The 25,424-nt window shown below is 47.3% G+C and overlaps 1 protein-coding gene across 1 annotated transcript in view; it reads right to left on the reverse strand.

Annotated features, from left to right (window-relative positions):
- Positions 1-25,424, reverse strand: part of ADGRD1 (adhesion G protein-coupled receptor D1) — a 109,984-nt gene that overhangs the window by 32,073 nt on the left and 52,487 nt on the right. Inside the window, exons 15-17 of the mRNA XM_064727219.1 lie at positions 19,338-19,411; positions 17,374-17,542; positions 2,284-2,484 (exon numbers count right to left, since the gene is read on the reverse strand). Coding sequence (XP_064583289.1) covers positions 2,284-2,484; positions 17,374-17,542; positions 19,338-19,411 — 444 coding nt within the window. The remainder of the gene's footprint in view (positions 1-2,283; positions 2,485-17,373; positions 17,543-19,337; positions 19,412-25,424) is intronic.

Below are 25,424 nucleotides of genomic sequence, written 5' to 3' on the forward strand. Positions count from 1 at the left end.
GAATATGTCCTGATCAGTTAACTATTGAAGATAGGTGTCAATGACCAGCTTTTTATAAATAAATGAATAAATTAGGTGTACTTGAAAGTTTAAAGTCCTGTTTGTGAAGATAGAGCTTTATGGTTAAAAATCATTATTATCCTACAAAAGAAAAAAAAAATCCACTGTTATTCTACAAAAGAAAAATTGCTGCAGAATGAATTGTAAATCATTAAATAACGCAGCTGAGAATAGCAGGGGATGCTGTGTGCCATATCTGCAATCAAAGCTGCAATATCCCCAAGGCAGAGAGGGGAAAGGATGGGCAGGCCCAGGGCAAGGAGGGGATGCCAGCTGGGGCAGGGGGACACAGAGGGTCCTGCAGGGGACACAGAGCAGCCCAGCCCCTCACTGCAGCCCTGGCACAGGCACAGAGCACACACTGACACCTGCCAGTGCAAACACTGCCTCCCTCTCTCTGCAAACCCGCTCAGCAGTCCAATTACAGCTGCAATTAAAGGTATTTAGGCTGCTGTCAGAGCTAGTCAGGAGTGGGTAACGACAGGAGACCAATAAAGGATGAATCACAACCCCCCGGACGCCAAGAGGACAAAGCATAAAAATAAAAGCCCAGCAGACAGTATTTACATCAGGTCTGTCAACTTTCAGATCTTCATAGAGTTATCCCAAACAATTACAGCTCTTATAGAGGAGGCAGGGCTAAAAAATCCCTGGATTCTGTGAGGTATTTCATTTCCCAAAGCCTGGGGTGTAAAACAGCTGTCACTTCCTTGTGCTGCCGTCCCAGTTTCACCAAAGCAGGTTTGGGACAGGTTTAAGGGGAAATCTGCACCCACCAAACTGCAGCCTGAGCCTGTGTGAGAGCTTCACAAGCTGGAATAAGCAGGGCCTGAGTGTGACCAAGGCAGGTCCTGAATGTGGGTGCTCTGGGGCTGGTCCCTGGAGAACGTGGCTCCTCCAGCCCACAGCAGGACACACAGCTGGAGCTAAACCCCACAGCAGGACACACAGCTGGAGCTCCGTCCCACAGCAGGGCACACAGCTGGAGCTCCACACAATAGCAGGACACACAGCTGGAGCTCCATCCCACAGCAGGGCACACAGCTGGAGCTCCATCCCACAGCAGGACACACAGCTGGAGCTCCACACAATAGCAGGGCACACAGCTGGAGCTCCATCCCACAGCAGGGCACACAGCTGGAGCTCCATCCCACAGCAGGACACACAGCTGGATCCCCACATCACCCCACAGCAGGACACAGCTGGAGCTCCATCCCACAGCAGGAGCTCCACACCAGGAACAGACTGAGGCCCTGCTGAGCTGTAAAGAGGCTTTCACACACCATCTGAAGTGACTCAGCCGAATTGTCTGACAATTTGGGATGGGTGAAAAAGAAAGCCCTGTGAGAATACCTCACACTGTCATGGTGGGTGAACCTTCCATTGCCCTCGAGCCCATGTCCTTTCAAGGGGGTTTTAGCTCTCTACTTAAAGAGGATTATTTTCATGCCTGGTTTCTACTGTCTTCAGTTTCATCTTTTGCTGCTCTCCAATGTCTCAATTTCATTTTCCTTCTGAACCATCCCCTCTCATTTTCTCCCTTGCACATTGCATGACTCATTCAGGACCCACCCGAATGTTAAACAGCAAAAGAATATGAACTTAGTTTTCCAAAGTGCTTTTAGGTCCTCAGGTAATGACTGCCTGTGCAAACCAGGCATTACAGTTATTTATAAACGTAGCAGAAATTCAAGGGATCCCATTTGAGCTGAATATAAATTTAGGTAGCTGTTGTATTGGCAAAATGAACAATGTTCAAACCTCATATTTACTTCTACTGAGAAAAAATACCACCACCACCCCCCCCAATAATAGAAACCACTGGCTGCTTCTGAAAAGCAATGTGGAGCAGCAGCTGGTCACAAGGCTAGCCGAGTTTTTACCAGCAAAAACACAGTGGAAGTTTATTGTAAAATCAGGTTTTGCTTCTGCTTTTCAGGTAGAACTTTCCATCAAAGACCTCGTGTTACTTTAAATTGCGTTTTTAAAATTAACAGGGGAAAGAAATTGGGTGTAGTGGTATGTGATGCAGTTAACTTGGCCTATTTGCCTTGCTCTAACTGGGCTGTTTTGGGTGCCAGTTTAATGGAGCTGGTGCCCTGCCCGAGGAGCTCCCCTGCAGCAGGATGGCGTTTCTGGCTAGGGTGTGTTAAAGCCAGATCTCCCCTGGCCGTGCCCGTGTCCCACCCCGCCTGGGGCTGCCCCAGGACCCCCGAGACTCACGGTTGCGGGGCTGAACTGGAAGCTGGCCAGCAGCAGGGCCTGGGCCAGCAGCACGGCGCTCGACAGGTTGGCGTGGATGTGGTAGCGCTGGTTGCGGATGGTGCTGACAGACCTGCGGGCACAGAAACACTCAGCACGGCCCCGGGGCACTGGACGGGCTCTCGGTCTGCCTGGGGTGACCCCGGGGCCTCTGCAGCCCTCCTGCCAGCAGCGTGGGCAGCACCTGGGCAGGGCATCCCTCCGTGGGCAGCACCTGGGCAGGGCATCCCTCCGTGGGCAGCACCTGGGCAGGGCATCCCCCGTGGGCAGCACCTGGGCAGGGCATCCCTCCGTGGGCAGCACCTGGGCAGGGCCATCCCTCCGTGGGCAGCACCTGGGCAGGGCCATCCCTCCGTGGGCAGCACCTGGGCAGGGCCATCCCTCCGTGGGCAGCACCTGGGCAGGGCATCCCTCCGTGGGCAGGGCCTCCCTCCGTGGGCAGCACCTGGCAGGGCCTCCCCCATGGGCAGCACCTGGGCAGGGCATCCCTCCGTGGGCAGCACCTGGCAGGGCCTCCCTCCGTGGGCAGCACCTGGGCAGGGCATCCCTCCGTGGGCAGCACCTGGGCAGGGCATCCCTCCGTGGGCAGCACCTGGGCAGGGCATCCCTCCGTGGGCAGCACCTGGGCAGGGCATCCCTCTGGCCCCTGCAGGCACAGAACATCCACCTGCACGTGGCAAAGCAATGGCCAGCGACAGAATATCAGCAAGGGCTTGGTCCTGGAGGGTGCTGGGCTGACAAGGAGCTCACACCTCGCAGAAAGCACGTGGCACCTGTGCCCGCTCTGTGCCTGAGCTCCTGGGTTTATTTTGTTGGTATTCGCCCTTCTGGGAAATGACATTGGTTCCAATTCTGATTTATACAAATATAACCTCTGAGAACAATAGCTCCATACACAGATGGGCAGTGCCTGCCTTGACAGGAACCTGACTGCGGTTTCAACATCATTTGAACATATCTCCCTTGGCTTTTCAGAAACCAGCTGGAAATCTGACAAGAACAGGCTTTCCTGGAAGTCTGCTGACCTCGTGTTTCTGTTCTCATCCCAAAATAAGAAACAGAAAACAAAAACATTGATCTGAACATCTCAGGCTTGCCTTAAATTCTGTTCCCTTTGAAAAACAAACAGCGCTGGTGATAACAGGTTCCTATTCCAATGCACCCTCCTGCTGCCCTGCTCCATGGAATGGGAATGAAGAGGGAGAGCACAAGAAGTACTGAGATCCCGAAAGTAACTCAGGGATGCTCTGTGTGGTGCCGGTGGCTCTGTTCTGAGTGGCTCCATGTGCCACAGGCTGGGCAGTGTCACCCGGCTCACTGCCCCTGGGAAGGGGCTGCCCTTGCCAGGACATGGAGAAGCAAAGAACTCGCCAGATTCTTCTGCACTTATGTCACAGTCATCCAACACCACATTGCAAAATTCCACTTCAGCTGCTTAACGAGACCCTGCTCTCCAGTGAAAAGATAATCAAATTATTTTCAATTGGCAGTTTGAAGGATGCTGTATGTAGGTGGGGTGCTTAACCCTGTGACAGTCAGCTGGCTCCAAGCTCTCTTCCAAGTATTCTGTTTGCCTCCAGCTGCTTGAGGAGTTTTCAGCCCTGCTGCAGCAACACCTCCTCCTTTTGCTCCCTTTTCCTTTCTAAACACTCCAACATCCAATTTTGCCCTCAGACTAAAGTGGAGCAGATCATTCCCCTTAGCCCAAACATGCCAACAGCACAATGTCAGATAGGCAGATGCTGGACTTATTTAGAGTGGATTTTGCCACACATTATGCTCTTAATCCAAGTATGACCAACACAGATCTCGAAATTTGGAAATAATACGGGGTCTGGAAAAAAAAACAAGCATTGCAATCAGTTTACTGAGATTCAGCTAGTCCTTTTCCCTAGAAACTGGCCTCTTAACAGGATGTCCAAAATACAAGAAAACAAGAATCAAACCCTTAAGTGAGAACAATATGGTTTAGTGTGTGAAAGGAGACAAGAATCCCACTCCTTGCTGTACTCCCCAAGTGCTGCACAGCCTTGGACAAGTTACTTCACCCTTAGTCAGGTTTTCTGTTTCTTATTTAGACACAAACCTTCATGAAAGCTTTTTTCCAGAAATGTTTGTATGAAGCCCAGCTGGGCCTCAAACTCATTTGTCACCAGGGGAACATAAATAGGAATAAAGGTCCTGGGTGCCCTGGGGCAGAAACCCTCCCAGCACAGAGAGCCCTCACAGGGCTGCCCTGCTTTGGGCAGGAGGGGCAGAGGTTCCTAACCACGAGCCATGGAGCGAATTTCACACTGCTTACAGTGTCCTTCACCCCAGTAAAGCACCACAGAAAAGCAGCGTGATGGAGAACAGCGAGACACTTGAACATAAACGTGGGCTGCATGAGGTAATTGTGTACAAGCTGTGTGAAAATAAAGTCAGGCAGCCAGTGCTGACTGAGACTTCCTTACTGGGCATTCCTTTCTGCACACCCTGCCTCACAGACAGGGCAGTGGAACAGCAGAAGGTGCTGTCTGTGTACCCTGAGCAACCCAGAGATGTGGGGGACAGAGGGGGTGGTCCTGCAATCCCTGCTCACCTTGCACTGCATTCCAGACCAAGGCCTCCCACAAGTGCAGGTCCTCTGCAAGGTTCAATCTCTAAACAGAGAAAGCTGGCTAATAAAAATCCATTTCAGAGATGAAAGTAAGTTAGGCAATATAAAAGGACAATCCATGTGCGGGAATTAATAAGTAAGTTTAGAAATAATTCAACCATTGTTTATCCTGTGCAGTCTGAAGGGTAGAATTTAGCCCTTTGATGCTATCCAGAGGATGAAGTGGTCTGCTGCCGTGCGAAGTGACCAGGTGATCTCAGCAGGGATGGAAGTTGAAATTACTGACAGAGGGAGGACCTGGTGATCGTCAGGCAAGGAGGAGAGAGCAAGCAGTAAGTGTGAGTGGTGCCACACTCACTCACTGAGGAGGCCAGGACAGAGCTGGGAGATGGTGCCACACTGAGCATACAGAGAGGGCAGAACAGAGCTGTGAGCTGGTGTCACACACAGAGAGACCAGAACAGAGCTGTGAGTTGATGTCACACTCAGCACAACCAGCTCTGCCCTGCCCACAGTGTCCCTGTCCTGTGTCACAGCCCGGGTCCTCAGCAGCAGCAGCAGCTCCTGCTGTGGCTGCAGGGCTTGGGCAGCCTTGGCAGCTCAGCCCAGCAACTCACAGGGCCCTGAGATGCTCACAGGGATGCTGGCAGCGATACTGCAGTGATGCTCCCAGGGATACTGGCAGTGATACTGCAGTGATGCTCTCTCCCAGTGATGCTCTCAGTCATTCCCATCCCTGTGCAAGCACCACCGTGCAGGGAGACCCAGCAAACCAGAGAACCCAAACCAGAGAAGTCATCCATCACAGCAGTTTACAGCCATTGAAATGACAGATCCATCACGGGCTCTGTGCAATGGATGGAGCTGGGCTGGCACTCCAGCATGGAAACCCCAGCACAGACCCAGTGTGAGCAGCAGGAGGGCAAAGCTCTGCTCTCAGCCTCTGCCTGCTGGCATCTCTTGTGGAGGCAATGCAATTCTTAGGAACATTTGAACTGTAACTCCACCGGGATCTGTGTTAGACCTGGACCGAGTCAATGCAAGCAGGACAGGGTGGTTTGGCCACTCAAATTAATCAGCATGTGTTTTAACTTTCCATGCAAGTTCTCATAAAAGAATGACAAAAGAGCCCCACCCAGCAAAGGGAGCCAGGCAGTATTAATATGTAATAAGTAGAACAGAGCTAGGCAGGAAAAAGATTTCTCATCCTAGAAGAATTTTCAAACATTTTTCCTGACTCGATTTTGGATAGACTTGACATTTTCATAAACTGAAGGAAAAAAATTAATCAAAAAGTTTTAATTATGATGCTTGAGACACTGTATTATTGTTTCAATCTCAATTTACTATTAATTAAATTCCAAGCTAAAAAAAATTCATTGATTATAAAAAAATACTAAAAGGAATGATATCTTTCCAAAACTTGTCTACAGCACATTTATCTAATAAAAACTAGTCCTTTCACATATGTTTGGGATTTTCTATTTTACACACACACAATAAAACTTCCCACCCAAATGAAGTATTCCATCAGAGATTATCAAACTGAAGCAGCTCAACCAATAAACTCCCCATTAAAATTCCTTTTACAGGAGAGAAATAATGTGCCATGTGGTCATGGGAAAACATAAATAGAGACAAAAGTTGTGTTGTGTGTGTGTGTTTTTAGTGTAATTATCTGCCAAGCTCATGTGTGCTGGGTTTCCAGCAGAAGAGCTCAGCAATCGGAGAGCCTTTAAGGGATGCACTGAAAGACAACTGTTGCTATGGTGTTCCTGTTCCTAGGAAATATGATGCAGCTCTTGAGTATTTTTTCTTTTCCAGCCAAAGACACATTTCTTTTCCCTGACTGGACAGCATCAATTACAGAAACAAAAGAGTTCTGTGTACTGGAACAGCTTTAAAGCTCCAGATAATTCCTACAAAAGAGATGCTGTCATCCCTCATCCCCCAAAGCAGGCATGCACAGGCATTCTGCACAGAATATTCCTGAAATAGGAATAATCTGTGTGGTAAATGGAGCAGTTTAGAAGTGATTTCCTCATCAGGTACATTCATGTCCAAAATGCAAGGACCTTATTTCCTGGTGCCTCCACCCTTTTCCCTGGCTGCAGGTGGCTCACAATTCTGCAGAAGGAGGAGGGGAGCTGAGGCTTTTCAGATGTAAAGTCACTCTGAAATCAGTGTTTCTCAGCAGTCCTTAAGCCTGCAGAGTTTCCCTGCTCAGGGAGAATTCAGATTTGCAGTGCTCTGTCTTGGTGTTTGCCCTGGCAGAGATCCAGAGCAGCGCTGTGCCCTTACTGTCACTGACAAATGCAGAGGGTCCAAGGAGCAAACCAGGGGAAATGGGCAAAAAATCACAGAGAGGCTGGGTTGGAAGGGACCTCAGAGCCCATCCAGGGCCACCCCTGCCATGGCAGGGACACCTCCCACTGTCCCAGGTGCTCCCAGCCCTGTCCAGCCTGGCCTTGGGCACTGCCAGGGATCCAGGGGCAGCCCCAGCTGCTCTGGGCACCTGTGCCAGGGCTGCCCACCCTCCCAGGGAACAATTCCTGCCCAATGTCTGCTCTAAACCTTCCCTTTGAAGCCATTCCCCCTTTCCTGCCACTGCCTGCTCCTGTGAACAGTTCCTCTCCACCTTGCAGGACCTCCAGGCGCTGGAAGGGCACAGTTAGGTCAGCCTGGAGCCTTCTCCTCTCCAGGCTGAACAAACCCAGTTCTTTCCATGTGGGAAAGGTGTTCCATCCCCCCAAAAAACAAACTGTTTGGTTTTTCCCACAGTAATCCAAAAGAACATAATGATCACACAAATATGTTTTTTTCTCTCCAATTTCTTTGATGTCGTGTTTCTAAGAAACTCTGTCTCTGGGTTTTAGTTCAGTCTTTCTCCAGAAACCCCTGCAGGGCAAGACAAAATGTGAATCCTCTATGACTTAGAAATGAAAAAGGGAAAAAAAAAAAGTAATCTCTTCTACAACAAAAATGCACAAGATTCACTGAAACCTGAAATAACCTGCATAGGTCCCTGCATCTGTGGGCTGGAAATTGCTCTTGCTCTGGTGAGCACAGCCAGAATCTGATGAGGCTCTGAGAGTGCTGCTCCTGAACCAACACTCACATCAGCCAGGTGGGAGCTTTGTGAAAGCAGCAGCATTGCAGTCCAGCTTCCCCCTTGTCCTGGGTGTGGGCAGGGCTGGGCTCAGCTTGGAGCCAGGTGTAACTGCAAGGAAGGGCCCAGAGGATCTGCAGGGGCTGGGTTCAGCTTTGAGCCAGGTTTAACCGCAAGGAAAGGCCCAGAGGATCCTACAGGGGCTGGGCTCAGCTTTGAGCCCAGGTCTAACTACAAGGAAAGGCCCAGAGGAGCTGCAGGGGCTGGGCTCAGCTTTGAGCCAGTTCTCACTGCAAGGAAAGGCCAGAGGAGCTGCAGGAGCTGCTCTCAGCTTGGAGCCAGGTGTAACTGCAAGGAAGGGCCCAGAGGATCTGCAGGGGCTGGGTTCAGCTTTGAGTCAGGTTTAACCGCAAGGAAAGGCCCAGAGGATCTGCAGGGGCTGGGTTCAGCTTTGAGCCAGTTCTCACTGCAAGGAAGGGCCCAGAGGATCCTACAGGGGCTGGGCTCAGCTTTGAGCCCAGGTCTAACTACAAGGAAAGGCCCAGAGGATCCTACAGGAGCTGCTCTCAGCTTTGAGCAAGGTTTAACCACAAGGAAAGGCCCAGAGGAGCTGCTCTCAGATGGAGGGATGGCTGCACATGGGCTGAGAGCAGCTCCTGCCCCTGCAGGTGTGAACTGCAGGGAAAGAACAGGAAAAAGCACACGAAAGAGCACAAAACCAGGCTTGGGATGATCTCCAGCCTCACCACAGGGCTGTGGTGAAGGAGGAAAAATAATTTGTATTTAAAGACATCAGAGCCCCACAAACCTCCCAACCCAGCTGTCCCTGAACATCTGGATGTGGTGTGTTCCCATCTGAGGGCATAACAAGGAGCAATTTGTTGGAAGTACCTGGGTTGTCAAAGCCTTGGGCCTCATTAATTAAGAAACTCTTTCAATTAATTCCAATGCTCTGATAAGGGCTGATTTTACCTTACCTCAGCTTGTCTTTTTGAAAGTTTACAGACTTCCTGCATGATGTGAAATGTAAAACAGTGATTTGGGATGTTTTTGTAGTCAGCACAAAAACTCTAATCAAGCTGTAATGCTATTATTAAGGAAAATAGCATTTAAAAGTACAAAATAAAACATTGAGCAAGCTGTGAAGTCATCCCATGAGCCTGATTCTCACACTTGTCCCAATCTACATTAAATTATTCCTTTCTTCTAAAATGTTTAGCTGCCTTGCATTGATATGGTCGTTCTTTTACCCTGAAAAGCCAGGAAACGAGCTCATGCAGTCAGGAGTGTCAGCAATCACCAGCACTAAGACACAGATGTTTCTGAGCTTCGGCTTTGACAAGGTAAAATCAAAAATTCCTCCACCCTCTCAGCCTAGGCTGTACCACCCCTGGGTGCTGCTGGGAGCCTGGCCAAAGCAGGGATGGAGCAGTTCCTCCCTCCTGGGGCACTGCCCTAGCCCTGCTCTCCCTCCTAACAGCAGTCACTGCTGCTGGACACTCACAGGCAAGCAAAAACTGCCTCACAAGCAAGCTGAGAAATGCTCCTGGAAACACTCCAGCTCAGACTGCAAGTACAAATCCTTCATTTATAATGCTGTTCACAGGAAAAAAAAAAAAGTGATATCTAACCCCTCTGTTTATAAATAACTGCAAGGGAGATGAAAATATATTACAATAATGAGATGGTACTTTTGTATCTGGAGGAGCTGGGAAAGGTCATGCAGGCTGAAAGCCTTATTCAGTAGGCTCCACAGGAAAAATGGTGTGTGTCCAGAGGAGAAAAGCTCCTTATTTATATGTAGTTACTGAGTGACCACACAGAGGAGCGCAGCAGCCCCAGAGCACCTGCCTGGGCTCCCTGCTCAGGGCTCCCTTTTTCCAGGGCACATTGCCCTCCTGTCCCTTTCCAAATTATTCACCTCTCAGGCCACTGGCTGCACTCTTCTGCTTGGCAGAGAGTGAACTTCTGGCTTTCTCCAAAGGAAGGCACTTCTAACCTAAAATTTTCCCTTCACATCCTGCAAATCATCTCTCTATTTCTGCCTTCAGAGGTCACGCATCAGACCAAGGCTGAGCTCAAATACTTCAACCAGGGCTTGTCATAGCCGATCCTGACAGCTGTACCAAGTTACAGCTTCACTATTTAGACACCAAAAGCAGTAATTTCGCTGTCCAAACTGCTTTAGAAATCTCCTTTCTGAAAAACAATTCATCCTCCAGAAAAAGGCAAGTTCTTGAACCAAAAAAGGTTTCATAGCCCCAAAGATGAGTCCTGCAAGCTGAGGAGGATATCACTGCCCTGGTTGGTATTTCAGCCTCACTCCCTGGCACAGCCCAGGATATGTCTGCATGTGCCCATGAGTGGATAAATTTCACTAAACCAGGTATTTGTTCACTGCTGGAAATGCCATGACAACTGCATTCTGCCCCAAGTCCAAACAGAAAAATGAGTTGGATTTTCATCTCCCTTTTGGTCAGCTTTGCATCCCACAGGAAATTCCCCACCAGGAAGCTCCCTGCAGTGCAGATGGATTTTCCTGGTTATTATCTGACAGATCTGCAGGGGCTGCCCAGCACTGAAATCCCCCCAAACCCTCTGCAAACCTGAACATCCTCCCTGAGCATCTCCTGGGGAGCAGTTACAGCCAAATCCACTGGAGTTGTACCTTTAAAATGTAATCTGAATCCAATTAAGAAAAGGATGAATAATTAACTTTGGCAGCCTGAGTGTCTCAGAGACATTACAACGCTGGCCTTGGCTGATGAAGCTAATGGTTTTAATTGCCTCCAGAAAGGCTGCTGAAATTCAATCTCAGTCCAGAGAGGCCTTTATTTATATGTTAAATAATAATAACAACAATACAAATCTCTGTTTTCCTTCAGCTTGCCAAGCACTTTGTTAGGTACATAACATTCCATTTTTGAAATGAACATCTGTGGTGAGCTCAGGAGGCTCATTCTGCTCCCTGAGAGCGCAGGGTGGGTTTTGGTGGGGCCATGCCGAGTGGCACTGTACAATCACCACCCACAGAAAAGCCCAATTTGGTGCACAAACTTCTTTTCTCAAGCCACAATGCATCAGATACTGCGAATTTAAAGAAAAAAAGGCCTCTGAGAGTCACGCTTCACAATGCAATCATCTTTATCTGCCATTTCCAGCAGAATTGTTTCTGAATTCCCTTTCTCTATTAACTCCACAGTTCCCAGCAATTTCCAACAAAGTGCTGCAGAGGGGGCTTTTCAGGATTAAAGGCACATTTCCCTCCAGCCAGCCCAGCCTGGCGTTGCTTATTTAAAACTTTTCACTGTGACACGAAAAATACAGGATTTTCCAAATATCTCTGCCAAGATATTAATTAGTATTTCTAAATGCCCGCATCATCTTTCAAAGTAGCTCTGGGCACTGTGTCATCAAACAGTAGGGGTTCTGCTCATTACAAATCTCAAAGTTCTTAGTTCAAATGAAGCTTGAAGGAAGCATGGCAGGGAGGAAGGACTCAAGTTGTGAGGTGGTACCAGATTATAATGAAGTTTGGGGATCAGAAAAGCTGACATTTCCAAGTTCTTCTAAAATCTGTTAGCGCAGAGCAGGGTGGGTTTTTTCTGCCTTTTCTGGTTCAGTGCTTTCATTTCCACTACAGAAAGGAAATCTGTGTTCTTTTGGTGAGTTTTCTGATTAAAATAGATACTCTATCATGCTTCTCAAACAAAGCACTTATTTCGACAGTTATAGCACTCTTAAAGATTTGTGCTTTTCCAAAATAAAAAGTCATTTTTGCTCTCCCCTGCTGAGTGAAATTCAGTAACTGCCAAACAATTCTCTACGGAATTTGAGGGTTTAGTATCCTGCAGCACCAAGTTTTCCCGTGTAATTCTGTGGGATTGGGGACAACCAGAAATTCTCCAATTTCCTCACATGGAAATCACAGAGCTGTGCTGGCAGAGGGGTGGAACAGCAAAGGAAGGAACAAATTCAAAATCAAGAAAACCAAGTTAAAATCAAGGGTTCAAAATCAAGAACAGGGCTCAATTTTCAGGGAAGATAGCACGGGTGCCCTAAGCACAAAAGAGATCTGATCCCCAAACCCAGGGACAATGCTCAGATGTGCTCCTGCACAGGGATAACAATCCCTGCCATGAAACGGAGGGACAAGGGGAGAGAGTGAGAGAGAGCAAAGAAAGTTTACAAAGCAGCACTGGAATAAACAGGCAGGCTGATTTATCTTTGTTCATCTGATGGCTGAGGCTGTCTGAACTGTCTGTGGAGATCTTTTCAGTTACACAAAATGTCAGTGGTAATGAACAAGGACCAAAAAAATCACAGTGCCTATCCAATTTTTAAATATGCAACACAAAGAAAAATTACTGGACTTAGGCGTTATTCTTTTCATGTTCCCAGCAATGAAAAGCATGCTGAGAAAAGTAATTATACAAAAATTACAAAACAGCAGAAATCGGAGAGTGCCACATTATTTCCATTTCATTGTCCTATTTGAGTGTGGAGCTGGCTGAAAACTTTAAGAAGAAAGCTTATGGTTTCAGACTGCTATTTTATTGCACACAGAGTGCAGTTTGATTAATAACTGCAATATTAGATTTAGGAAACAATGCTCCAAACTGATAAATTACCCATCTATCCCCCATATTTTCAAAGCATTTTGCAATACCAGGACTTTCTCAAGACAGCCTTTATGAACAGAATTGATGCACCTTTTTCTCAGTCAGCCATGCATTATCAAAACTCAGCTATAACAGTGAAAGCTAAAATAAAAACACATATATTGCCACAAGAAAAGAAATTTGGGATGATTTTCTTTTTGTAAATAGAAGCTCACAGATGAATACCCAAACCTTTTCACAATCCTGGGCTCCCTAAAAATGCTAAGGGTTGTTTCTACAGCTCCACCATCAAGATCAGACAGTTTTAAGTATTTTCCCTGTATAAACACTTGTCTGCTTACAAGCCTATTGGTGAGCTGCTTGAACTGTATTGATTCATGGTCTCTTCTGAATTGTGAACAGGCTACAAATGGCATAAAAACAAAGTCATTTCTAGCTTTAGAAATGCAGAAAACGTGTTCAAAACCCCAAACAATTTCTACCACAGATTGTATAACACTCCTGCTTAGCTGAAAATGTCCATCCACATGTGAACTTTATAGGAGCCATTTTTATATTCTCACAGTTGGAAAAGAGAGCAAGAGGAAAAGCAGGAAAAAAGAGCAATTTAGAGAATGGTTTAGGAGACATAAATATTTCAGCTGTGTCGTGCACTGCTGTTCTGGGGGAGGGGGACCCAAGGTTCAAACTCTATTTTTCTGTGGGAGAAAATGATTGCTCTTTAAAAGGATTTTTGAACCCTGGGTCCCCAGGTGTCCACCATCCTTTAGCTGAAGTGACATTTTCATGGCAGATGGTACAAATAGCCTGGCACGCTTTGGAGCTGTTGGATCACTACAAAAACAAATCTGCCAGATGGCTGGCATGTTCCTTGGCAGGAGCAGAGGGCCCCTGACGGACGGGGGGAGCGAAGCTGCCCAAAATGCAGCAACAGCATCTCAACGTTCTGTGAAGCCCTTTTTGGTGCAGCTCTGTGCTGGGCTGGGCTCCTGCTGTCGAGGAAGGAGAGCTCCTGGCTGTGCGTGTGCCAGGGCTGATGCTCTGCCTCTCCTGACACTGTTCCTACCACTGCCCCTGCCAGGAGCCCCCAGCACAGAGCTGGGCCCCCAGCCCAAGGGGATGTGCCATGTCCCCTGTCCCATCCAGCAGGACACTGCTGCAAACCCCTCGGGCAGCTCCTGGCCCTGCCTCTGCTCCTCCCAGCCCTTCCCCACAGGGAACAAACACATCCAGACAAATGGGCTCCTCCTTTCTCCCACCACAGCTGCCCGGTGCTCCAGTGCTCCCCAGCTGTTTGTGCTGGATGGAGGAGAGCCTGGAACATGCCCTGTGCACAGGAATTCCCAAAGCGCAGCTGCAGCAATGATCTGTTTGCTAGAGGGACTTCTCCCCCCTGCCTCAGGTTCCCCATCAGGAGGAAAAGCTTGAGAGAAACCCCTTCATGTGTGCCCAGCTCCTGTGAGCCAGTGTGTGCTGGGAGATGGCACTGAGCAATGCTCAGCTCCTGTGACTGTCCCACACCAGAGTGTGCTGGGAGGTGGCACTGAGCAATGCTCAGCTCATGGGAAGGTGGCACTGAGCAATGCTCAGCCCCTCTGACCCAGTGTGTGCTAGAAGGTGGGAGTGGACAATCCCCAATGCTCAGCTCCTGGGAAGGTGGCACTGAGCAATCCTCAGTCTCAGCCTCTGTGAGTGTCCCACACCAGTGTGTGCTGGAAGGTGGCACTGAGCAATGCTCAGCTCCTGTGACTGTCCCACACCAGTGTGTGCTGGGAGGTGGCACTGAGCAATGCTCAGCTCCTGGGAAGGTGGCACTGAACAATCCTCTGTCTCACTGACCTGGCCAGAGCTGTCCAAGAGCTCCCTGCAATCCCCACGTTCTGATTGCCTGCTGACCTTAATGACACCCCTGACACTTCTCAAAGGCAGTCAAGGGTTGAACACGTTCCTTCAGGAACATTCTGCTCATCTGCAGCCCCATCTTACCTTCAATCAACTCGTTTATTTGTTTAAGCCAGTGGATGACCACTAATCTGCAGAATTCAAAATAAATGCTATCATTCTCCGGTGAGGACCAGCAAGATAAGGGAATGTCAGCGAGCAGGAATGCGGGCCAGGCTGACACAGACACAACCCAGAGTGATAGAACACAAACAGTTCAGCCCTCAGCAGGGCACCAGGCAGTGCCAGGCTCACAGCTGAGCACCACATGCCTGGGGCTTTCCAAGGTGGTCATTCAATCCAAAATAAACTCGTTATTACCGCACCTCTGAAGGCGCTGAGCTGAGCTCAGCAGCAGCATTCTGTGTGTCCCTCTTTCACAACCAGCCTGGCTGCAGTGCCTTAGGGCTCCTGCTGAAACCAGTGCAAAATCTGGAGTGCTGCGCAGCCACGTTTGTAATCCCAGCTCAGTTTTAGCTAATTCACAGCATTCAAAGCTCTCCCCATCCTGGTGTAGAGCCCACAGACATCACAGTCAAGGTTCATTTTGTCACGTTTAAATTAATATCCCAGAATTTCGAATTTTCCTTTGTGACTAGTCTCTTTCAATTCCTTTCTCTGAATATTGGAATAAAAATGATTTTTCATCTCAGCAGATTTCAGCCTTTGGAGATTATCTCCAGCTGGCAAACAATAGAACAGCAACTGAATTAACCTAACCTGTTCTGAGCAAAGATCAAGAAGGAAAATGGAGAACTCACAGCTTGTTCTCAAGAACTTTCTGGCATTTCTGTGCTCCCCAGAAATTACACCCACCTGACAGCCTGTGCCACACATGTCTGACAGTTCATCAGACCCCTCATCTCAGCATTTCCAGTGTTCAAGAGACAGCAGCAGCAAATGCAAGACGCCCTGCAGTTTCTTTCCTATGAATGTCTCAGTGGAATAAAATGGAATCTACGTGGGACACCGTAATTCCTCCCCAAGGCAGGAGCATAAATTAATAACAGTTCTGCAGTGCTAAGGAATATGAGAACACAGCTGTCAGTATCCCCCTTTTTAGCTTTTTAAATTGTTTTCTGTGCAGCTGCCTGCGTTTCTGCCGGGGCTGGCAGAACTGTGCCCCCTGGTTTTGCTGCATGGAAGGCTCTGCTCCCCTGAGAGCTGATTTATCTGTGCCCTGGGGAGAAAGGGAATGGCACTTTCCACAGGAGAAGGGAAGTGTAAAACACCCAGAGAGTTCCCATGAAAAGTTAATTCCCCCCTTTTTTTTTGGTACCAAAATACAGCTTTTGATGAAAAAATCTACAGTTTTCAGGCAGTTCATGTCCAATAACTTATTTCCAATTTTTATGAAAAGCAGAGCCTTTTGGGTAAGAATCTAATTTTTTCCAGAATCCAGAGAAAAACAAACATTCTGTCAAAAACAGTGTTCATACAAAAAACCGTGATCCATTTCAAATTGTCTGGCCACAGATGTATTGTAGCTGTGTAAACAGAACTGTTCAAATGTGGCAATTGCATACTCCCACCCTCCTTCACTTGCTTCATATTATCTGTGCACTTCATTTATGAGAAGAAGATGAAAATACACAAAAGTTCAAGATCAGATCTAACATCACTGCAGCAATGTCTTGGAGCATTTGTTCCAAGGGGAGATTTAAAGGGGCCCTTTGAACCTTGGCTCACGAATTCCTGAGCATGGTGAGCAAACACAAGGATGTGCTCAAAACCCACAGCATTTTAGCATTTGCTTAAGAGGGTTCCAAGGACACCTGGGAGAAGCTTCCAATTGTCAGGTTGGTTCAGCAGGGTTTACTTAGCAGGCGTTTTGGGAATTTGTGGCTGCTCAAAAGGCAGAATTCTGTCTTGCCTGACTCTCATCTTCGTGCCAATCACACAATGAAGGTAACAGTTCTTTTCACTAGTTAGAAACATTAGTACCAGAAGAAAACCCTAAATGGTCCATTTAAAGGAAATGTCTTGGACAAAGGCTTGGGATGAGATTTTCCTTTTATCATAAAGGGGAAAACAAAGCTGTGTAAAAATATTCTAGTGGATGTAAATGCATCAGACCAAAAACTAAAGGAGAGAGAAAATATTGAAAATGGAGCTATTACAGGACTGTGAGGCACTGGAAGGTCCATTCACATCCAGCCTGTCCCAGTTATGTGTTTCAGACCTCTTCGGGAAAACCTCATTCCAAAGAATTCTGTGTGAAATATCTTTGATCTCTTATTACTAATATCACATGACACTAAAACTTATGGCAGCATCCCATTAATCATCACAATCCTAAATCTGTTTAGTTGAAAGCTGGGCCCTTCAGAACTATTCCCAGTGGAGAACCAACCAATCTTTCAGTGGCATTTAATTGGTGCTGTCCTGTTTAATCCTGGCTAATTCCCTGAATGCTGCTCCTTAAAACAGGGTTAATAATAGCACATTTCTCCCAAGGCATTTCTGCCTTACAAGATGGGAGGTCTTGAGGCAAAGCTGCATTTTATTATCAGCCTGAAGAGTTCCTAGAAAAACTGTACTTGGAAACCAGATGGGGCCATTAGGTGCTTTACAAGCAATAAAGATAATAATGGCTAGATAAAAACGGGATGACCTGAGGAAGCCAGCCCCCCTTCAAGTGGACAGACTGACACAAAGGGCTGGGGTGTGAATTAAACTCTCTGGACAACACAACAGAAACAAGAAATAAATACAAGCGGGGTATAAGTGCCCCCAGTTTCAGTCACTTAGGCGATGAGAGGGTGTAAGTGATGCATTTATGGTTCATTTCTACCAGACAGAGTCCCCGCCCTGCTGAGCCTCACCTGCAGGGGCACCACTTGCATCAGGATGGCGAAGTTGGTGAGGTGGTTGCAGAGGCACACGGAGTAGTTGAGGTCCCCACTCTGCCTCACGCAGCCCTCGTCGGACCAGACCCCGGTTCCGTTGCTGGGGGCACAGAAACCAAACGTTATCCCTGCCAGAATGCACCTGCTGGAGGTTAACTCCACGTGCTCTGTGCTGCACAGGACACGGAAAGGTCTGGAGACATCTCAGGCTGCAGACCCCCCAACACTGTGAGTGTCCCCTCAGTTCCACCATGGAAACAGCAAAGGAAAATATTCACAGGACAAGGCACAGATCAGAGCCCTCCATGAGCATCTCTAGAGACCTGTTCCCAGTTTTGTCATCAATGAATGATAACTACATTTACATTACATTTTGCATCTCATTTATGGCATTTCACCCAGACCCAGTTCTGAGAACTGTAGTACCAGACAAGTCAATATCTTGCAAAGCCCCCAAAATCAGAGTGTTCTGTGGTGCCTGACCCTTGCCCAGTGTCACAGCAATGCAGGCTGACAGCACCAATTCCAGGTCAGCTGTGTCCCTGCACCCAAGGGCAGCTCCTGCTGCAGGAATGGCTGGGCAGGCTGCGGGGCTGCTCTCAGCATCCTCACTTTGTTTTTGAGCGGTGATCCTCATGAGCTGGCTTTTCCTGGGAGCCAGGATGAGCCAGAATTCCCTGTGCCCTGCCAGCCGTGGGGTGGGGCGGGGACCCAGAAGGTCCATCAGGCACCACAGGTCACCCACCCCCTGTCTGACAGGAAATATTTATCTCTTCTGGTATTTCTCCGAGTCCTGCAGACTGGCTGAGTGGTCTGTGCTCCCCTCTTAAAGAGGGGTATTACCTCATTCCCCTGCCCTTCAGGACCTCCTTGAGTTCTCAGAGAGACTCTGCTGTGGGTCAGAAACCAGACTAACTACAGTGCACAGGGAATAAACCCATCCTGGCTCATCTGCAAGGACAGATTTCATTTCTGGGTTTGTATCCTCACAAAGCCTCCAGGGCCCCAGCCCCAGTGGAGAGCAATGCCCCAGCCACGTTCATTTGCTTCATAAAACCTGCTTCTAATTTATCCTAATTTGTGAGTAACCATAACAACGAGGAACTGCCAACAGCTGGGGCAGCTCAGCACAGGTGAGCAGAACTTCAGTGAAACAATTGCTGTGACCTTCCCAAGTGCACAGTGCTCAGGAGGGATCACAGCATCCCACACCATTGCTGCATCAATTAGGCTTGCACTCAAAACCTGTTAATCCCCATGAAATTAAAAATTCACCATTTGTATTCCTTCTCAATGAGTTCACTAAGAGCAGCGTATTTCAAAAGGAAAAAAAAAATTAAATTTATTCAGTGCTAAAAAAAAAAAAATAAAAAGCTACTGCTTTTCCATAGCTCTTATTTTCTGTGCGAAATTCGAGGTGATATTTATTTCCCTTTAGTTCTAATTTGCATTCAAGATGGGCCATTGCGTGATGTTTATCCATTCCACGCATTGGCCAGAACTCCCAGCTCTGAAATACTGATTTCACAGGCTGCTGTGGCACAGGGCCAGCGAAAGCAGAGCTGTGCTGGAGCTTTGCCACCCTGGAGCATCCGAGCAGGTGCCCAAGCGGACTCACTCACAAAACAAGATAAGCAGGATTTGTATCAGGCTGCGACTTTGATCACAAAATGTTTCCAGCTCCCAACCACCACCCAAGCCAGGGGCTGGGAATACCAGCTCTCCTGTCTGTGATAAGAAGAAACAATCAGATTGTGGTTTTTGTAAGCCAGTGGTTTCATTTCTTTAACCATTTCCATGAATGAAAGGAAGCATGAACAATATGGATAATACACAGCATCACAAAGTATAATTTAATAAAACCAAGTTAAAGAATGTAGAATTATGCAACATACCTATAATCCAGGAATGCACAGTAAAGATGAACTCTGTTGCTTTTATTTAGTGCTTGGCTGTATTGTCTGGGCGTCTGCAAGAGAAAAACAGAAACCCTGAAGGAACATTTAAAAAGGGCTAAATTCCACTATTAATCTACTTCACATTCTCATTGCTACAATGATTTCAAGAGACTGATTAGAGATTAACACACCAGAACTGGCAGCAAAATTGTTCAGTCCTCACATCTCCAACACAGGCTCCAAACATGCAAAGATAATATTCAGCCTTAATTTTACACTCTGGGATTAAACTTTCACTGCTCTGAATGAGAAATCTGTGCCTCCTTTAAGCAAATAGCAAAATGGATCACAATTGTACATAAGCACAAACTTGTGTTCATTTCTGCAGGACTGGGACATCATTCCTCAGCTATACTTGGCTTCTTTGGGTTTTGTTCATCGTTTGTTCTCACTGTGCAATAAAAATGTCACATTTTACGATTAATAACTCTGAAATATGTGCACTACAATGACCAACTCCCAGACATTTTCTTTCCACAACAGCAATTATTTTAAAACATACATTCAAACTGAAAGGGCCATGCTGTAATTCAAGATTTTATTTTAGCACACCTAAGCATTATAATGACATAATTTCTATCTTCCATAAACAGGTTTAGCAACTAACTCAATCTCCTGTATTCCAGAAGCTTTGAGATCCCATTCTCCACTCCGTTACATGAGCTTGATGACAAAATTATTCAAATTATATTGGAGTGAAGTAATAGTTTGTTACAGACAAAATATGCAAACTAGAGGATTTCCAGTGTTTGTTCAACCCTTTCTAATACATAAATCCCTAAATTCCACATTATGTGGGCCCTGCCTTATGGCAATTTTTTAATTACAAGAGTCTTCAACATAAAAAAATCACTGGTGAATTAACAGCTCTCGGATTATTGCAACACAGTTCTGCTGTCAAGACCAAAGATAATCAAGTTCTGCTCTCCTTGTTTTAGGGAATGAAGAAAAAAAACCCCACCACTCATCCTGCTGAAACTCAACCAAGTACAAGAAGTTCCTGATGCAATTCTCCTTCTCCTCTCCCAGGAGTGTCAGGCACAAGGTAGCACAGCTCCCTCCTGCCTGGAGATAACTGCGAATTTCTGCCCAGCCAGGGCTTGCGGGGCTCCTCCTGAGAGCCACACACCTGCCAGCTGTGCTCAGATAAGGGCATTCATTCCCTGCTCAGCAGAAACAGGATTTTCTCATCTCCCTGAGCTCATGCCTGGCCCCGGTTTGCAGCTCCTGCCTCACCTTTTCCCCAGCCTTTGTCCCAGGATGGGGCTGCAGGTCAGGTGCTTTGTGAGGGAGGACTGTCACATCAGGACTGTCCCTCCAGCACTGCCACTGTCACCCCAGTGCTGTCACTGCCACACCAGGACTGTTGTTATCATATTTCTAGAGTCCCATACCTCCTCAGTGTTTTCTTATGGCTGCAGATCTTCACAGCACAGACTCCTTCTTCTGCACGTTGTTCCTTCCAGGCTCTCCCTGACTGGCCAACCCACCCCTTTTATCCCCGTTATCCTCACCAGCCACAGCTGCAGCCCAATGAAGGACATTGCAGCTGCAGCCCATCAAGAACAACTGGGACCTACCAGGGCAAGGCCTATATAGATATTCAAGTATAGTACAGATATTCTACTATGACTCAAAGGCCACCTATACTATACAGCACTGTCACCCAGCACTGTCACCCAGCACCAGCTGTGCCCAGTGATGTGACATCCACCATCTCTCCTGAAATGAACAACTGAGAGAACCTACAGCTGCCTTGTATTACAAATTATTTCACTTCTGTGACAGACAGCGGCTAAAAAACCACAGAAAGGGAGAGAGAGAAAGATCTGCTGTAATGACAGCAAAGATGGAGCAATAACTGCCATTTCTGATTTGTAAGATTTCTCTGGATAAATCTGGATTCTAATACTCTAAATGGAAGGGGCACCTCAGGGTCAGGTTGGAAGGAGACATGGTACTGCAGTCGTGCATGTTTTACACAAATAAATCCCAGATGTATGCTTTACCCTCAATTACATCTCTCTGGCAAGAAACAAGTCCTTGTTTTTCTCCATCCTAACTCTAAACACAGATGTCACTCATTAGACAATGAACCACACCAAGTGAGGCTCTGACCTGTCCTGAGCTGTGTATGCACTCAGATGGACAAAGAATAAGTAAATAATAATAATGAGAAATAGATAAACAGATTAAAGAATGGCAAATAAGGGTCTATCCTAATTTGCCTTCTTATTTCTCTTAAAGAATCTGTCCTGTGTTTTATCACCCATTACATAATCTCCAAAAGGCTTTCAGTGCCATTTATGATAACTGCATAAAACACTCATCTTCTGAGGCTTCACTGAAGTTCTGCAGCAGAACTGTCATTAGGATGGAGAGCCCCCAACACGTAAGAAACTGGCTGCAGAGGAATAAACTCCCTCTGATCTTCAACAGCTCTACTTCAAAGTACTCTCTAATCTATGAAAAAGGAACTGACTGTACCTCAATATTGCCCTTTTAAAGTTAAACTGTGTGTGACAGCTTGTATGTGGCTTGGATCCTGTGGAACTGAGGATATTGATTTAATGACATTGATAACAGAAAGCTTAAAATACAAGTAGGCCTTTACACTAAAAGATTAAGTCACTTGAGTGTTTATTAAAAGCCTGTGAAAGGACAGTTTATGAAGCTTTCAGGGGAGGGAAAGCCTGCACACTGAGTAATCCAGGATCTGTGCACGTGCTCTCTGTAATCCAAATTATTCAAATCACTCCTTCTGCACGGAGGGGGCCACATGCAGCTTCTCAGGCAAAAAGAATTGCACTGAGAGAGGAAAAATTACACTGAAAGAGGCACCAAAGCAGGGGCAGAGTCAGTGCCTGTCTGCTCAGCCTGTGCCCTGAGGAGGGACTGCTGGGACCCAACTTAGGAGGGCCTGAATAATTCTGTGTTGTCTGTCTGTCTGTCTGTGCTCACACCCGAGGCTCTGAGAGTCCTTTCCAGCCTGAATAACTCTGCATTGTCAGTGTGTGTGCATACCTGAGGGTCTGAGGGTCTTTTCCAACCTGAATAATTCTGTGTGTCTGTCTGTGTGCATACCTGAGGGTCTGAGGGTTTTTTCCAGCCTGAATAACTCTGTGTTGTCTGTCTGTCTGTCTGTGCTCATACCTGATGGTCCTTTCCATCCTGAACAATTCTGTGCATGTCTGTCTGTCTGTGCTCACACCCGAGGCTCTGAGAGTCCTTTCCAGCCTGAATAACTCTGCATTGTCAGTCTGTCTGTCTGTCTGTCTGTGCTCACACCCGAGGCTCTGAGAGTCCTTTCCAGCCTGAATAACTGTGCGTTGTCAGTCTGTCTGTCTGTCCGTCTGTCTGACCCCACGGCTGTGAGCCCCTGCCCCAGTGAGCCCAGCAGGGCCCAGGGCTGCTCACAGGGATGTGAGGGGACCCCAGCCCTCGTGGGAGCCAGGCACAGGCCATGCTGGGAGGAAGAGGAGGCCAGGAAAGGGGGCTGAGAGGGCTGCTGGAACCTTCAGGAACAGCCGCTGCAGGAAATGTCAGAACACAAGTGCAGAGGAAAACAGGCAGCAGCTGCCTGGGGAAGGCTTGCCAAGGAGGAGCAGCCACAGAGGGTGGGGCGAACCTTGGTGAGATTTGCTGGTCTCTCCTCTCCCCCCTGCATTCAAAACGCAGACATTTGGGCACGCAGAGGGGCCACCAGGAGTGGAGGGCGAGCGCCTTCCTTCCCCAGGGGAAAGGAGGAACCTCTGGGGCAGGGCTGCGCTGACCTGAACTTCCTCTCGCTGGGCTTCCTCTCATCCAAACAGCTGACAATTTACCCCACTAAGCTCCATTTGTCTCTGTTTCCTCACTTATGTGCGTACGGTTCAAAACAAATTTTGATTCTGTTCTATGGATTAAATTAGAGACTAAAATGATGCATCTAATGTAAGGATTTTCCGTCCTCACAGTGACATCCTGACTGTTAGCGTGACCTATTCAGGCTCACACGGTTTATTGACTTCCCTTTCCACCTATTTCTCCTAATTAGCCAGAAGATTAAAGCTTTAGGGCACATTCATCTGCTCAGTTACCTGGAAAAAGACAGACAGAAAGAATAATCACCCCTGTCTATGGTGGCTGTATTGGCTGTTTTCTTCCAAGCTCTGCGAAATCTGCATTGCAACAGATCTGGGGCTCAGATCAGCCAACTATTTTAATTTAGAGTCCATTTGACTGATTCACCCTAAGATGTAACTAGCATATGTAATGAAAAAAAATGGCAAATTGCACAAAAAGGAATTTCGGTTATGAATAGGGAATTAGAGTGTGTTATGGATAAAAGCCAGACTTTCAGATGTTTCACTGTTGTGAACAGAGCTGTGCCAGCACACACTTTCTGAAGCAATGAGCATAACACTTTCCAACAGGAAAGTTTGCTGAATGTATTTCCTAATGGGACAATCACACAGTTAAAAAAACTGCATGAAATCACCAAGGGTGGGAGGCTGTGATAGACTGCAATATAAAAGTAAAAATGAGTGAAATATCAGAGGTTATAAAGTCATCTGAAATTGGAGAAGGTTGCCACATGGATTGGGTTTGATTATTCCTTTGCCTGAGGCTAAAAATAGTTGACATATCAATTTCCTGCAAAAATAGTGTTAATCAAATATTTCACCAATATCCTTCCCCAGTTCTCAGAGTTGTCTATTTAACAGCTGCTGTACTGGGCAAGCAGTGTGAGAACAGAAAAGTAATGAAAAGACCCATGAGCACCAGACTGAAAAATATCTTGGCTGCTCTACCAGATATCATTTCTATAAGAGAGAGGAAAAAGGAGGAGGGAATGGACGAGGGAATTGTCCTGCTGCTTTCTTCTTTAATTATGGCACAGAGCAAAAAAAAAAATTACTGCTTTCAAATGTGTAGAACATCAGAGGATCTTGCTGTTTTTCAAGCCCACATCCATTTGAATAAAAATGCCATTCTCTTATGAGAATCCCATCTTTTTACAGCACTGCACAAGGGGCTGCATGCAGCAGCTGCCAAGGCAACGTGTGAGCACTTGCATGCACCAGTGAGGGCTGTCAGCCCTGTCCTGCCACAGCCTCACCTGTGGTCTGTCCCTGGGTGCATTTCAGGTGCATTTAGCAGGAAATGTGGGGCATTTTATGCTAAAGGAGCAGCAGCTCTGCTCTCTGGGTCCTCCCGGGGTGCATTTCAGTGCCCTGCCTGCAGCACAGGCATTGATAAAGGAGCAGCAGCTCTGCTCTGTGTCCCTGGCTGCTCAGCAGCATCAACGCCAGTTCTCTCCTCACTGCTCAAGGAATTCTGCAGCAGAAACTGTCTGCAACCCCTGAGTTTAAATTATCAGCTCCCCAAACACACACACACAGCTCCAGGTGGCTTTTCTTTAATTTTCCAGCTGCAGAATTCCCACCCTAGCAGAGAAGTTCCACCCAAGAAACCCCTCTGGGTTTCACTGAGTGCAGCATGTGGGGCAGAGCTGATGGGAGCCCCAGGACCCCTGAGCACAAACCCCACCCTGCTCAGCCTCAGTCAGAGCTGATGGGAGCCCCAGGACCCCTGAGCACAAACCCCACCCTGCTCAGCCCCACTGACCCGCGCCCTCTGGGGCTGTGCTTGCCCACCTTGCTCAGCCTCAAAGATCTCAAACACCTTCCAGTGCATTTCCCTTTCCTGCTCTGTGGGCTGTGAGCACTGGGCATGATTTGGCACAGGCTGCAAGCCAAAACTGTTCCAGTTTGGAAGCCAGAACCATTTAAGATGCAGCACTGCAGTGCAAACCCATGGCAAACACCCACTGACTGCAGTCTGGATTAATAACACTCACCATATTGTTGTAAATCATGGTAATAAAGGAGAGCACAGAAAGGTTAAAAAACAGCTCCAGAAAGAAGCAGGTTCATTTTCATTAGAGATGCATTGAATGGGAGATGTGCACAAACAGAAACTGCAGGATAAGGACCTTTGAAATTCAATTTGGTGAGCAACTGGGTTACATCAGTAAATATT

The sequence above is a fragment of the Zonotrichia leucophrys genome, chromosome 15, assembly GCF_028769735.1.
Source record: "Zonotrichia leucophrys gambelii isolate GWCS_2022_RI chromosome 15, RI_Zleu_2.0, whole genome shotgun sequence".
Lineage (NCBI taxonomy): Eukaryota > Metazoa > Chordata > Aves > Passeriformes > Passerellidae > Zonotrichia > Zonotrichia leucophrys.